Source organism: Lontra canadensis, unplaced genomic scaffold (genome assembly GCF_010015895.1).
Source record: "Lontra canadensis isolate GAN:19392208 unplaced genomic scaffold, GSC_riverotter_1.0 scaffold19, whole genome shotgun sequence".
Taxonomy (NCBI): Eukaryota; Metazoa; Chordata; class Mammalia; order Carnivora; family Mustelidae; genus Lontra; species Lontra canadensis.
Window position 1 is genome coordinate 14,166,262 of NW_022631013.1, and position 15,441 is coordinate 14,181,702.

At 41.7% G+C, this 15,441-nt stretch overlaps 2 protein-coding genes across 3 annotated transcripts in view; one reads left to right on the top strand and one right to left on the bottom strand.

Annotated features, from left to right (window-relative positions):
• The window catches only part of TSTD2 (thiosulfate sulfurtransferase like domain containing 2), a 31,152-nt gene extending 23,149 nt beyond the window's left edge, over positions 1-8,003 (bottom strand). For both annotated transcript variants that reach the window (XR_004383037.1, XM_032860662.1), the window contains exons 1-3: positions 7,882-8,003; positions 5,413-5,625; positions 999-1,309 (exon numbers count right to left, since the gene is read on the bottom strand). Coding sequence is in view for 1 of the 2 variants with exons in the window: in XM_032860662.1 (XP_032716553.1) it covers positions 999-1,309; positions 5,413-5,577 (476 nt within the window). In the remaining variant the exon portion in view is untranslated. The remainder of the gene's footprint in view (positions 1-998; positions 1,310-5,412; positions 5,626-7,881) is intronic.
• Positions 8,004-8,099: 96 nt separating this feature from the next.
• NCBP1 (nuclear cap binding protein subunit 1) overlaps positions 8,100-15,441 on the top strand; it is a 38,827-nt gene continuing 31,485 nt past the window's right edge. Inside the window, exon 1 of the mRNA XM_032860659.1 lies at positions 8,100-8,554. Within this exon, the coding sequence (XP_032716550.1) occupies positions 8,521-8,554 (34 nt within the window). The 5' untranslated portion in view covers positions 8,100-8,520. The remainder of the gene's footprint in view (positions 8,555-15,441) is intronic.

Genomic DNA, 15,441 nt, shown 5'->3' on the forward strand with positions numbered 1-15,441 from the left:
CTTAGGTAACCTGCCTCATATCATCCGCGAGTTATTTTGCATATCCTTTCTTTGTTTCTCCCACTAGAAAGTAAATTCCTTGAGGCACAGGGCCATCTAGAAACAAAAAGGCCATGTCTGTACTCACTTTATAGTTCAGCGGTGCTCTTACAATCCTCATATTTTATATAATTTATATAGTAACACTGTGTGGTAAGTGGGGCAGGCATCATTATTATTTTAGAGGTGAGGAAATAAAGGTACCAAGAATTTTAGAGACTAGCTCAATTCTGACTCCAAGTTCACTTCTCTAACTTGCTCCTTTTCTTGATAAATATATATGTTTATATATAAATATGTATATATTTATATATTATTATATATTATATTATATATTATATTTATTTATAATATAAAAAATATATAATATATATAATTTAGTGAGTTTTTCAAAGGCAGGAGAAACTGAATACTAATGACAAAAGTATATGAAATCTGGACATTTTCTATTCACCAAATAGTTCAGGAATTGCTTAAAATCAGAAATCTGTCCTCTAGAATTCTGTCATATAATTTGGTGAGTTTTTCAAAGGCAGGATCTAAACTTCTAATCCTGTGTCCCAGTGCTAAAAGTCAACATCCTTTCTAAAACATATTCAACTCAGAAAACATTTGGCAACAAAAATTGTTTTTTAAGCTCCAATATTATGAGGGTAGAGAGATCATTCACATTTCTGAGCCTTCCAATCTCTCTTTGAAAATAATACACTGTTCTGTTTATCACCTGTCCCTAGAGGAGATGAGATGTAGCCTTCCACAGAAACTAGCGAATGCAGCCAGCTGCATGGGTAATATGGTATGGTTCCGGGATATAGAGTATGTGGCTACTGGCCTAGCTTAGGCCTATAGAGAAATTCTGTGCCTCAAAGAGCTTGCCATTTTTATGGATAGGTAGTGGTGTCTTCTTGTGGCTGGAAAAACTTTTAAAATTAAGCCAAAGTACAGAATGAAATTCTTACCTTATCAGCTCATCAGGGCTAAAGCAGCTTATATCAGGAAGCCAAACAGACACATCAGGATTACAGAAGTCCTCTTGTAGAGGGATCCTATTGTCCTCAGACTTAAGGCTCTTTGAGGTGTTCAATGTCACAGCCAGCTGCTGTAACACAGAAGCAGTCTGGTGGCAAATCTCATCAGCATGCTGTGTTGCCACGTGTCTGTGGATGCTGATCCGGTCTCTGAAGAGCTGCTGACAGCATCGCCACCATTTTTCTTTACATTCAAGAGGACATGCTGGAACTTCTTTGGTTTTGACGAAAAGGGCAAATGCCTGCAATTACATTTCAAATACGCCACTGTTAACCTTAGGTTAAAGCTGGCAGGAATCTCAGTGAATCCCTTATATTATCTTTCCATAGGGGTTTTTAATTCTATGTCCTATTTTTCTATAGAAGAACCTCCTGAGATTAACAGTTTTCTTTAAACTATACTTCAATCTAAAATTTGTTAGGGACTGTTCTTTTTTTTTTTTTAAGATTTTATTTATTTATTTGACAGAGAGAGACAGCGAGAACAGGAACACAAGCAGTGGGAGTGGGAGAGGGAGAAGCAGACTTCCCGCTAAGCAGGGAGCCCCATGCAGGACTCGATCCCTCTGCTTAACCACTGAGCCACCGAGGTGCCCCATTAGGGGCTGTTCTTAAGGAAAGGGCTTGAGTTTCAGATGAATATCACTAAAACCTAACAAACAACACTATCAGTCATTTCTAAAAAGGAAATGGTCAAGGAAAATATGGAGTATACTTATTATGGAATATTGAGCAGCTAGTTTTAAATTATGTAGGAAAATATTTATGACATAATGTTAAATGAAAAACAATGAATCAAATTTGCTTATACAACATAATCTCAACTACATTAAAAAGTACACTGAAAAAGACTGGAAAGAAATATTCCAAGATGTTTGACCTGTATTTTTGGAAAATAATTTTATTGTCTTTATAAAAATTATTTATACTCACTGTTTAAAAAAATTAAACAGAAAACTATGGATGGGGGCACGTGGGTGGCTCAGTGGGTTAAAGTCTCCGCCTTTGGCTCAGGTCATGATCCCAGGGTCCTGGGATCTAGGCCCGCACTGGGCTCTCTGCTCAGCAGGGAGCTTGCTTCCCCCTCTCTCTCTGCCTGTCTCTCTGCCTACTTGTGATCTCTGTCAAATAAATAAAACCTTTAAAAAAAAAAAAAGAAAACTATGGATGTACCATAATTCTCTTAACCAATTCCTAATGAATGGTCATTTTTTTGTTTCCAATATTTGCAATTATAAGCAATGTTGAATGAGCATTCTACGCATCTATCTTCCTATACCTCTTTAACCATCTACTTTAAATAAACATCTAGAGTAAAGCTTTGGGGGTAAAGTAACATGAAGCTCAAATTGTGATAAATAATGACTTCCAGAAAAACCAACCAATTAGTATGCTCACCAACAAGGAGACATTTTATCCACAGCACCAAGTTTTATCAGCATTCAATTCTTTATTGTCAATATTTTTAGTGTTGACCTGAATACGAGGCAAAAGAGATATATTGCTTTTATGTGCATGTCTTTGATTAGTAAGGCTGAATATTTTCCATATCAGTTTCTTGTTCTTGTCTAACTTGCTTGTTCCTATCTATTGCCTAACTTTCCTGTTGCGGCATTTATTTTCTTCCTGATTTGTAAGTTTTCTTAAGTGACCTTTTTTTTGATCAGGGTTATCACAAATTTGTTTCCCAGTTTGTCATGTTTTTCAACTTTGTGGTATTTCTGATGTACAAATAGAGGCTGAATAGGATCTATGATCATCAGCCTCTCAACAACTGTTCCCTTCTGGTCTAATGGGGATATATAATATTTATATATACACATGTGTGTATATGTGTGTTTCTTAACTTTTTTAGTGCATATGGAGACTACCAAAAATAGGCACTCTAAACATTGGTCATAGACATGAAGCACCACTGTGGGACCATCCTAGCTGCTCACAACTATATCTGGACTATCTCAGACTGAAGCAGCAGGAAATTACACTGGAGAGCAAATTTTTAGGATTTATAGAGTAAACCCTTCAAAATAGGAGAAAAAAAAAAGGAGATAGTATGTACGTCAATGTAAGTGCTTCTTTATAGTAAACTTGGGATTTTCAAATCTTCTCTGGTCTTTTAAGGCCTTGTGAACAAGGCATTGAGGGCCCAGCAGTGTTTAGGGCCCATGTGGAGTCTGTTCAAGAAGAGAGAGGCCAGAGCCAGGATGGCAGCTCAGAGGCCCACAAGGGGAAAGCAGGCCCTGGTAGGGAAGCAGCTTGGCAGGGTGGGTACACTTTACATACAGGAGAAAAATCAAATAAGGAAATACACTGGAACTAATAGGAACTCAGTTTCTCACCAAATCACATCAAATAGGGAAGTTATAAATATGGGGAAGGGAGAGTTAGGAAAAACTCTTATGAGGCTGGAATAGAACTGGTTCATACTGAGAGAGAAGTAAATATAGAAGTGTATGTACGTATGTATAGAAGTTTATGTATAGTACATGTAGACATTTGTGTATTTATCTATATAGTTTCCTAGCTCCATACATCAGAGGTCCTGGGAAAGGCAACATTTAGTAGCAAAGAGCCTGCCGAGCCTCCAGGTTTTGGTTTTTGATAGTTCTCTGCTAGAAGGAACCAGAGCTCCTTGAAGAAATGTTTGATTCCAGGGATGGGTCAGGAAAAATTCAAGATGAGCCTGGAATACTTTGTTCAGTCAGAAAGTGAGGAAATGCTCAAAGAATGATGGGAGCAAGTCGAAAGGACACAGATACTAGTTTGAAAGGGCTCTCAGCCAAATCTGAGATAATCTGAGCATCAAAATCAATAGTAACATAATGGCCTGTAACTCAATAAAATGTAACCTGAGTCCACATGGATACAAATAAATCGGGAGAAGAGAAAGCTCTTCCTTACAGCGGAATGCCAAACACTATCTAGAAGGAATCTAGAAGAACAAATCTAGAAGGAATGAAGCAATTAGAAAATCACCCTTCGGCAACCTTCATAGTAACAATCAACTAAGCAAACAAACATCAAAGAATCTAAAACTGACAGATGAAAGTTGGATGAGGAATAAAATGATTACACAGTCTCAAACCATTTCCCCCCAGAATACTGAGCAATTAAAAGAGGGAAAAATATTTTTATAGCAGAAAAATCTGACACTCCCTTAACCAAGTAACCAAAGTTAACATCACCAATTTGGGACAAACGGCCACTGTGAACCACCTGATAGACTGTAGCCGGGTGAACAGAGCATCTCTTGTGGAATAGTCTTATTAAAAAAAAAAGCACTAATCTCAATCTAACGGTAAGGAAACATGAGTGAAAATCAAAGGGGTAGTCTACAAAATAACTCATGCAATCTTCAAATATATCATGGTCATAATTTCAGGGTGGAAAAAATGAGAGAGTGCTCCAGACTGAGGAGGATATAAGGTATGGCAACTCAATGTAACATGTGACCCTAGAGTAGATCTATAAAAGCCATTTGGGACACCTGATGAAACATGAATGGAGCTTGTGCGCAAGGGGATATGAGGATCCTCAATACAATTCTGGCAACTTTTCTCTAAGTCTGAAATTATTGCAGGATGGTATTTGAAAAAACCTTTCTGTACCCTTTGGGTTTCATTTTCAAGGACATCTGTGTGAGACTGAGAGCACAGGGGAACAGATTAGAAGTTATAAGTAATGAAGACATCTATTCTTCACTGACGTGAAGTCAACAAAAACTAACTGCCGAAGGACAGCAGACTGGAGGTGAGAAAACTGAGTCGCAATTGCATGTCCTCGGCCAAGACATGTTCCTTCCTTGGGCTTCAAGAGGAGGAGGTTTGAGATAATGATCTCTGAAAAAAGGATAAATGACATAGAAGAGCAGCGTATCAATGGACCTCCCATTACAATCCAATCCCAACTGTCCTCAGTAAGCTTGCACAACCATTCTGGGCTGTTCCATCTTTCTCCTAACCAAGAGAACCCAGCCAGTTAGATCAGTCAGGAGCCTTACATGGCAACTATCCTACTGCCTATCTGTTCTCCTAATGACAAGGTCTCCTAGGTTCCTGTGATTCTAACCCTAGGTGGGAAAAAAAAAATCCAGCCCATCTGTCTAGGATCTATCCTCAAGTACTCAACCATAACTGTTACAGAGCCACACCTTGCCCATGATACTTCTTTGCCTGGCACTGACTTAAGATCACTGGATCATGACCCTGACTAGAACCTACTTTGAACATGGCAGCAGCCTCCTGCTCCCTGGAGGAAAACCTTGATGACTGATGAGCTACTAATAGATGTATCTGAGTTAACCATCATACACAATCCTGAAATAAGAGCCATATAGCCATTTTACCTTTTTCTTGGCATACGGGTATTTCTTCTTTGTACTGACATCTAACTCTGCTTTGAGACTGCTACTGGGATTGATAAGCCTTGTGTCTTTTAAATCTATGTCGGAAAATCTTAAAACACAGGCCTCCAGGTCATCTCCTTGGTCTGGTGAAGTGAAAGAAGGCATCTGGTTTGATTGCAGTCGTAGAGCAGGTTCCTTTCAGTTCACTTTCTCCTAGGAAGCAAGGGAGAAACAACAATGTCAGTCTTTGATTCTACCTGAAGTAAACTTGAAATGAATCAATCAGTCAGGCAAATGAGCATGGGCCCAGCAGCCCAAGCCATCCATCCATTCGCTCATTCATTCAACAAATAATTGTTTAGCACCTACTCTATGCCAAGCACTGTTCTAGACAATGGGAATAGAGCAGTGAAAGAAACAGAAAAATTCTCTGCTTTCTTGGGGTTTATATTCCAGTGGGAAGAGAAAGAAAATAAACAAATGAATATATTGATTAAATTTAGAAAGTCAGATAGGAAAAGGGCCCACAAAGACGAAAAGCAGGGTAGGGAGTCAGGAGTGATAGAGGGACTCTTAAAAACAGAGAGTAGGTAAAGTCTTTCTGAGGCAGTAGCATTTGAGCAGGAACCGCAATTAGGGGTTAGCCCTACAAACATTTAAGGTAAATGATACCAGAAAAGCACCAGGTACAACCAAAATCAACCAAGCTACGTGCTAGTACCTTCAGTTATAAACACTTTGTTCTTCTTTGCCCTTTAATTTTAGAGCTGTGCAAATTCCATTCCTTAGATGACATAACAACTAAGAAAGCCCCATTTTAATAAACAGAAATATAAAATATAAAAATCTCTAGTGTGGCCAAATCTTGTCAAAATGGACATATTACCAACCCCATTCAAACCACCACCATTTTTTTTTTTATTTATTTGAGCAGAGAGAGAGCACAAGTGGGGAGGAGGGTCAGAGAGAGAGAGGGAGAAGCAGACCCCCACTGCCCCACCCTGAGCAGGAGCCCAAGACCAGGACCTGAGCTAAAGGCAGATGCTCAACCCACAGAGCCACCCAGGCATCCCAAGCCATCATTTCTTGACTTAATTACTGCAATAGCCTAACTGCCCTCTTCCTCAGAGAGTTTACTAAAAGTAGTCCAGACTTCTCAACATACTCTGATAAGGTTTAAAGTCCTTCCAAAGCCCCTCCCACCACCACCTCTCTAGTCTCTTCTACTACTGTCCCTTTGATCACTCTTCTGACTGCACTATGTCTGTTCATTCCTGAATGGATCACTAGCACCAAGAAAGCAAGGGTCTTCCTTTGTTCACCTCGTCACCCTGAGCACTGCCTGGCATACAGAAGATGCTAAATGTCAGTAAGTACAGCATTTGTAGAATGAAATAAAGCAGTGATTGGATAGCCAAGACAGGCTTCACTAAGGACTTGATGTTTGAGCTGATACCTAAAGGACAAGGAGCCATCCATGCAGACTTAAGAGCAGAGGCAGAGGAAATAGTATACATTCCTCAAGTGGGAAGTAGCTTGCCTTTTATTTATTTAATTTATTTATTTATTTATTTATTTTTAATATAAAGATTCTATTTACTTATTTGAGAGAAAGAGAGAGCATGAAAAGGAAGAGGTCAGAGGGAGAAAGACTCCCCACTGGGCAGGGTGCCTGATGCGGGACTCCATCCTGGGACTCCATCCTGGGACTCCAGGATCATGACCTGAGCGGAAGGCAGTTGCTTAACCAACTGAGCCACCCAGGCGCCCAGTAGCTTTTCTTTTAAAGAAACAGGAAGAAAGAATGGATGCAGGGCAGTGATGAGAGAGCACAACCCTGTAGGTCAGGGTATGGAGTTTGCAATGCAAAGTAACTGGAGTGTGGTAAGCAAAGGCGTAACGTGGTCTGATTCTGGGTTTGTCTTGAAAGTAGAGCTGGCAAAATTTACAGATAGACTGTTATGTAAGAAGTAAAGGAAAAGGAGGACCCAAGAATGACTCCCACCTACACTTTTGGATGAAGCAATCAGATGGATGGTGCCATTCACTGAAACGGGTATGACTGACAGGAATAGGTTAGGACAGGAGAGTGAAACAAGAGCTCCAGTTCGACGTGTGGAATTTCAGTGACCACGGACAAAGCAGTCAGATAAGCAGGTGTGGTGCTCATCAGAGACGCCAGGGCAGGGGACGTTCGCATCCATGTAAACAGGGACCCAATACTGAAAACATTACTAAAGCAATCACCTGTTCCTTCCCAAATAACTGAGAAGGGTGACGGGTAGGACAACCACCAGAGTAACCCCGTAGCAGGAGGATCTTTCTCTGGCGGGTCTTCAGTGCCTGGAGCCGCAAGCGCGGCGCCGCCCCCCGCCCGGCCCCACCCCGCGCGCCGGGCCGGGCCAATCGTTCCGCCCGGCTTTCCCGACGAGGCAAAGGCCCGGAAGTGGGAGTAAGAGGAGCACGCACCCGCCAGTCCCGGTCCTTTCTTAGATCTCTCTTCATCGAGCCGTGTCCGCCTAGCAATACTCACTGCTCCCCTTCCCAAGACCCACCACCGGTCCCCGACCTGAGTTCACGGAGGAAGGAACCCTGGAGACGTCACCTCGCCCCGGAAGTCTTGGGGGGGGGGGGGTTGTTGGCGAAAGGGCTGCCGGGAAATACCGCGAGCCCCGGGGAGGGTCTGAAGTTGAGGCGGGGACTCCAGTGTGCGCGGTGGACCAGCAGCCGTCAGGTTTGGCTCGCGGCCGGCGGCCTCCGGCTGGCTGAAGAGGCGGTGCTTTCCGCGTGTCCCCGGAAGGACTTAGAGCGAAAGGCGGGAGAAGGAAGCAGCCGAAAGGCGGAGGAAGCCCGAGGGGGTGGTTGCGTGCGGACCGGACGCTCTGGGCCTGGTGAGCTTCCAGACGCCGGCTCTCGGGCACCCGAGCCAACCGAGCCCAGCCGGCCGCCTCTCCTGCTTGCGCTGCTGCACCCGTCGGGAGCGAGTGCGCCTGCGCGCCTGCCACCGCGCGCGCCTCGTCGCTGTCCTCTCACCGGCCGGCGGCCCGACAGTTCCTGCCGCGCTCCCCTCCCGGCCTCGCTCAGCTCGGCAGCGCCCCGGCGTGCGGCATGTCCCGGCGGCGGCACAGCGACGAGAACGACGGTGAGTGCCCTCGGCCCGACCGCCGAGGCCGCGCCCACGCGGGGGCCGAGGTCTCGGGGACTCGAGGAAAGGGATGGGAAACCCCGCCACCCACCCACACACCCCCACACCCCGGCAGCGTTTGGGGGACCAGGCCGGCAGAGCGGGAATGTGGCCGAGCGACTTCTAAAAAGCCTCCCGCTGTCCCCCTCCCCAACTCCTTTAGTGGTTGGCCCCGTGGACCTCTGGTCTGTAAGGACTTCTCAGGATCTGGTCTTTAGTACCGCCGAGTAGGGAAGCCACCTGGGTCTGTGCGGCCACCTCTTGGGCACAGTGACAGGTACCCACTGGTCCCGGTGTCTCGTTTTGACCCTCAGACTGCACCTGAAAAAGGGCTCCCAGAAGGGAAGAAACAAAGCGGTGAGTGGGAGATCTGATGAACCGCAGTCTGAGAGCTCTGCTGTCCCCGTCATCCGTTGGTTTGCCTTCTCTCATGCTGCAAGGAGAGAAGTCTGTTACCCACACTCACCCACATCTGTTTACCAATAAACAGATGCACGTTGTTACGGTAGATTTCGAACTAGCTGCAAGTGTATTTCCCTCATGAAGAGAAAAGTGCCGGAAACCTAACTGGAGACCACTTAGGGATTGAGATCAGGGGTTCTCTACTCCATTTGGATGGTTTGCGCTCCAGGGGATCATGATGTTGCCACCATAAAAACCAAGTGTAATTTTGCTAAAAACAGGAAAGGATGGGACGCCTGGGTGGCTCAGTGGGTTAAAGCCTATGCCTTCAGCTCAGGTCATGATCTCAGGGTCCTGGGATCGAGCCCCACATCGGGCTCTCTGCTCAGCAGGGAGCCTGCTTCCCCCTCTTTCTCTGCCTACTTCTGATCTCTCTTTCTGTCAAATAAATAAATAAAATCTTAAAAAACAAAACAGGAAAAGATGCTTACATTACAGAAATGCATCAAAAACATACGTCCACCAAACAAGGAAGAAACTGAGTAATTCTTTTATTATATTCTAGCTTATTGTTCTTTAAAAGGGATGTGGTGTGGTGGTTAAGAGGCCAGACTTTGGAATCCGAGGGTTTAAGTTCAAAGCTAGACTCTACCATTACTTCATGATCTTTCCCAGATTCTCTCACCTCTGTAAGGCTTAGTCTGTAATGTAGGAATGTAAAGTAGACGTCTATAATGTAGTGATACATACCTCTTCTCAGTTTTATGAGGGTGGAGTTAATACATGTAACAAATATCTCATGATGATATTTACTTATCTGTTAATGCTTAAGAACTGACAAACATTGGCAGATGTCAATGATGTAAGAGAAAATATGGAAGAAAATGTTTAATTTTCTTCACTAACATTTTTTTTTTAAGATTTTTTATTTATTTATTTGACAGACAGAGATCACAAGTAGGCAGAGAGGCAGGCAGAGAGAGAGAGAGGAGGAAGCAGGCTCCCGCAGAGCAGAGCTCTAGCCCGATGTGGGGCTCGATCCCAGGACCCTGGGATCATGACCTGAGCCGAAGGCAGAGGCTTTAACCCACTGAGCCACCCAGGCACCCCTTCACTAACATTTTCTTATCCTTGAGTTTTGGGACATTTGGGAGTAGGAACAGAATAACATGTCTTTGGTTTTAATAATGAAACATCAGATCTCTGCTAGGGAATGGCTTGAGAGAATATTCTAGTTCATCCTTATCTGATACCTAAGGATCCAGAGTTTTAGTGCAATAAACATGGAGACCTAGCTAGCAGTGCCCAGACACTGGTGAAAGCCAAGTCCAGGGTTCTCTTCACTACCCAAGTATTCTATGCTGCGTGCCTAGATTTTTTTTTTTTTTTTCTAAACACATGAGGTTTTTTGTAGAATGGACATACAGGGCACAGAAAACAGTTTTCATATGCTTTGAGTTGGATTCATCAAAATTAATGTGCTTGAAGTGATTGCTTGGGGTTTAGGGAACTCGAGTCTTTTAAAGTTCTTCCCATTTTCTTGCTTTTCTCATACTTTCTTTTCTCCACTCTTCTCCCTTCTGGGGCACCCTTAAAGGGAGAGAAAATGTTTCCAGAGAGCAACCTGGAGAATTGAATGTGAATATGTAGAAAACAGCTTTTGCTTTTGCTACTGTGATGGTGGCATAACTTTCTTGAGAGTTAGTTTCTTTTAATACCAACTGGATAGTAAATTATGGTCCATTTGGAACCTTAGAATAATTAAGGCAAAAAGAAGTAAAATTAATTAATTAAAGTTTACACTGGTCAATAATTTAGTAGTAGAGGGGCAGTTTATAGTTCTCTGGGATACTCTACCAAATCTGGAACTTTTATAAATTGCCACAATTTAGGTAATGATCAGCTGGGGTTTACCCTAAACAGTGAGCTAAATATTTTAGCTAAGTATCTACTGATTTTTGAATATCTGAAATAGTAGACATTTAAATGTTATAGAAGGCTATTTTAAAATAGCCTGAATTGTAGTAATCGTAATTAATTTGATACATTTGAGCACTTCTGGATTATTGTCAGCTCTTATCTGTCACTGGCTGCCATGACTTTCCATATGCTTGACAAGATACAATCATTTATTCAACAAGCATTTAACAATGCCAGGCACTGTGCTAACTACTGGCAGTATAGTAGTGAACAGTGTAATGGTTAAGCCTCCCTTTTACAGACAGAACACAATCAAATAAAATATAGTGCATCACATGGTGATAAGTGCTATGGAAAAAAATGAAAATGGGTAAAGAGGGCAGAGACTGTTGGCGAGGTGGATTTGCTGTTTTATTAGGGTTGATCAGGAAAGGCTGCACTATGAATGGCATCTGATCAAAGACTTGCAGGAAATAAGGGAGCAAACCAGGTGGCTGTATGGGGAAAAGCAGTGGTCTAAGAAAAGAGAACCGTGAGTGCAGAGGACTTAAAGCTGGAGCATTCAAGGAGGCCAGTGTCCCTGGAGGGGAGCGGAGCGGAGTGGGAGAGGTGGGGTTGCGGAAGTTGTAGGAACTAAGATCAGAGAGGTTGGGAGGATCAGCTCATAGAGGGCTTAATAGAGTTAAAGCTCATAGAGTTTTAAAATTGTATCTCTTTGTGGAGACTAGAGTATCCAGGATCCAGGGAAATAAGTTAGGAGACTACCAGTCTAGTTCTGCCGGAGTGGAATTTAATTTGTAGAAAAGGAAAGGGAAACCCTACATTGGAAATTAGTGTGTGTGGATACTGGTTCAATGCTAAATCTAACTCATTTTTTAGAATACCTTTAAGAATTTCTCTGAAGCTTTTCAGTTATCATAGGATATACATATAATAGCTGTTCAGTACATTGCTTATTTTGTTCTTCTGAGAAAGTATATCATCCATAACCTTTGTCAAAAACCCATATTAACCCCTTTTTAAGCTACTTAGAATTAGGTCCTTATCTTTTAGACTATGACTACTTTTTTAACTTAACTGTACAAAAAATGATTAGAGGTGAAAGGATTTGTTACTCCAGGGAAGAGTATAGTTTGTTTCAGGCATGATAGTCACCTCTGCCTTAAATTTTCTAAATCAAGGTACTTTACTTTTGCCTTTTACCTGGTTGGTTTTGCTACTTTACTTTCGTTTTTATAGGGTTGGTCTTTGTTTTCCAGTTTGTGGGTTTTATAATAATTAAGGGTTTAAGATGTAGTTCAGTATTTCCATATAAAGTTAGGATTTGTCTTACAGAGAAAATACTGGTGTATGGAGATCCTTTCAAAATTTTTTTTTAAGATTTATTTATTTGAGAGAGAGAGAGTGCACATACAAGCAGGGGGAAGGGCAGAGGAAGAGACAGAATCTCAAGCAGACTCCATGTCCAGTGTGGACCCTTATGCAGTGGTTCTTCCTCATGACCCTTGGATCATGACCTGAGCAGAAACTAAGAGTCAGAGGCTCAACCCTCTGAGCTACCCAAGAGCCCACAAATGTGTTTTAATAAAGACCTGTCTCTGTTTCTCTCCTATACTAGCCAAGGGTATCAGAATGAAGTGGCATATGTAACTTGAATCTATATTGTAAAACTTCTGCATTGTTACATTTAATATAAAATCTGTTCTTGCTTTGGGAGCTACCGTAGATAGGTTTTCTTGAGGGCATATGAAAACATTCGGCTAATTCCCAAAATTTTATTCTTAATGAAGATGCTTTATTCTGTGTGCCCAGGTTCTCTTCTGAGTTCAATATCCTGTACTGTCAAGAGTTCAGATATGTCTGTAATTTTACCACCCCTCCTTCATATCCTCTCAAATATCAGGTGAGAGTGGGGCATATCTGCTTAATACTTTCTGCCTCCTCCCATTCTCCAAACAAAACGTGTGCTTTCTTATAGTCAGAATGGCAAGAGAGAAAATAGGAGTTGTAGTTCAGGGAGGACCATGTACTTGTATTTTCTGTTTTCTTCAGAAATCCTACCTTCTCTCCTACTGCATTATTTTCTCCTTTTCTAGGTTACAAGAGGGTCTGGGAGGGTTGCTTTAAACACTGGAATATGATTCCAGATTGATTTGGGAACAAGCCAGCTGGAGAGTAATTTAGGGAGGATGTGGAGGGTGGGATGTGAGATAAAGGGTGAGTGGAGTAGATGGGCCAGAAAGAAAGTAATGGTAGTTAAAGTTTAAAAAACAATAATAAAAAACAAAAAAATGCTCTCATTCAGCTAGTTTTTCACTATCTGCTTTTCCCAACCTTACCAGAATCTAGTTCTGAAGAACACCGTTAGTATATTCTGCTTTCTAGACAGAGTTGCTCAGCCATCATTGACATTTCGGGCTAGATTATTCTTTGTTGTTGGGAATTGTCCTAGGCAATGTAGTATGTTTAGCAGAATCCATGGCCTCTACCCACTGGATGTCAGTAGCACTCCCCCAGTTGTGACAGCTAAAAATGTCTCCAGAGATTGCCACGCTGCCCCTAGCGGGGGCAAAACTCACCCAATTAAGAACCACTGCTATTTTAACATCCTGGCTGTCAGCTTATATAAACATTGCTTTGAATATGAGGGTTTTTTCAGTGAATAAATCCTAGAAATAGATCCTAGAAATAGAAGACTTTAATGTCAAAGTTGGCTGTTTGGGTGATGGAACCATTATAGATCCTGTAATGTAGTAGGTTTGATGCATACTTGAGAATGAAGGTCACTGATTCCACTGTGTCACACATGTCTACTTTACATGGGCTAGGATCTCCAGGAATACATCTCAGTTCTGTAACACTGCGTGTGTGTTAAATCCTTTTATGGCATTATCCTTTCAAAACTATATTCATTTATTCTTTAAGCCAGATCATAATAATAACAAGGGGCCAGGGGGGTCAAAGCACAAAGTACTTTACTCTGTGGCCTTGTATAGCACTTCCATCCAGTCCTATCTGGATTGTAACAGATTGGTTTTTATTCCGCTAAGTTCAAGTGGTACTTGAAGATCATTTCAGTCATTAAAGAGACTTTTAACACCCAAGCTTAGGATAGTGGAGTGCTGTTTTGTAAGAATCACCATATATTTCAAGCCAGATGTAACAGTGGCAAGTAAGTGATTATGAATTCTATAAAAATGGCCCAGTTCCTTTGTCTATACAAGTCTGGAGAAGGTTGAGGTTATATTTAACTTACTTCTGGGTAATTCTAGATCCAAGTGCAGATTTCATTATTAATGCAGATCCCTAACACTGTTACAGAGTATTGCTTCCTTGTTCACATGCTGTCCTAAAACTCTAATCGGTGGAAATCAAAATTGAATTATATTGGGAGACTAGCCAACATTGTGTTTATCAACAGCATCATGTTCTATACTTAACACTATTAATTAAAAAATTCTAAGCGGTGGGTTATCCCACAAAAGGATATAAGGTGTGTGTATTAAGGTTTTAAACATAATGGTAAGAGATGATTAATAGTAAGAATCCGAACAATAGTAGACAGTCCAGTGCCTAAGTTGATTCGTAGTTTGTTCACCTTGAATTCTTCAGCAACCAAAAGGACAGATGGATGATGGGTAATGATTTCAGTGTGGTAGGTTTTGTTTGTTTTTTTTTTTTTAAAGATTCTTTGAATGATACAGTTTTTTAATATAATAGACTAGTGGTTGAAGTAGGAAATGATAAAACATACTTTTCCCCCACCAATTATTTGATAAAGTGCTCAGGATGTTTCTTTGAGTATATGTCTGTTGATTATGATTCCCATTGCTTGGGGTAAGCAATACCCTAATGCTGCATGGTCTACAGAACCAAAGCTATTAATTGAAGAGTTAAAAGTTCAGACCCCTGTGAAACTAGTGAGGAATCCTGATGTTTTATGTTCCCTTTCCCATCTTCTGAAGTTGTCCCCCCACCTTTTTTTTTGCCTAGTCTAGTCTTTTCAAAGCATTTAGCTTGGTTTTTGTACCCATATTTCATCAGTTTACAAAATAATTTTCATTACTAGAATAATGAGTACTGCTGGCAATAGGAGGCTTTAGGCCCAAGCAGCTGAAGATCAGTGAACAATTCTGTCTAAAGAATGGGAGTAGCAGTACAGTACAGTATAATAACAGTACAGTTATTCCATGTTCCACAGAATAATTACAGTGGTTAGGATGTTGGAAGCAGCGTTCCTATCTATCCCCAGGAGTGGACAGGGCTGCTGCCTTGCATAGCCTCATGGGGCACTAGTCACAGCAAATTGAACATAACGAATGCCTTTTGGAGTTACAACAGTGTCCATGGGTATGGAGACCTTTGGTGAATCTAGCTGGCCCAGTCAGAGAGGTGGTGGGTTAGTTAAGAGCTTCTCCTGTGTGTAAAAACTAGGCTTTCTGGTAGGAAAGAGATACTAGTATTTAAAAGGTTAAGTAAAATTTGCAATAGTGGATTCATCATGTAATACTAATTTTTTTACA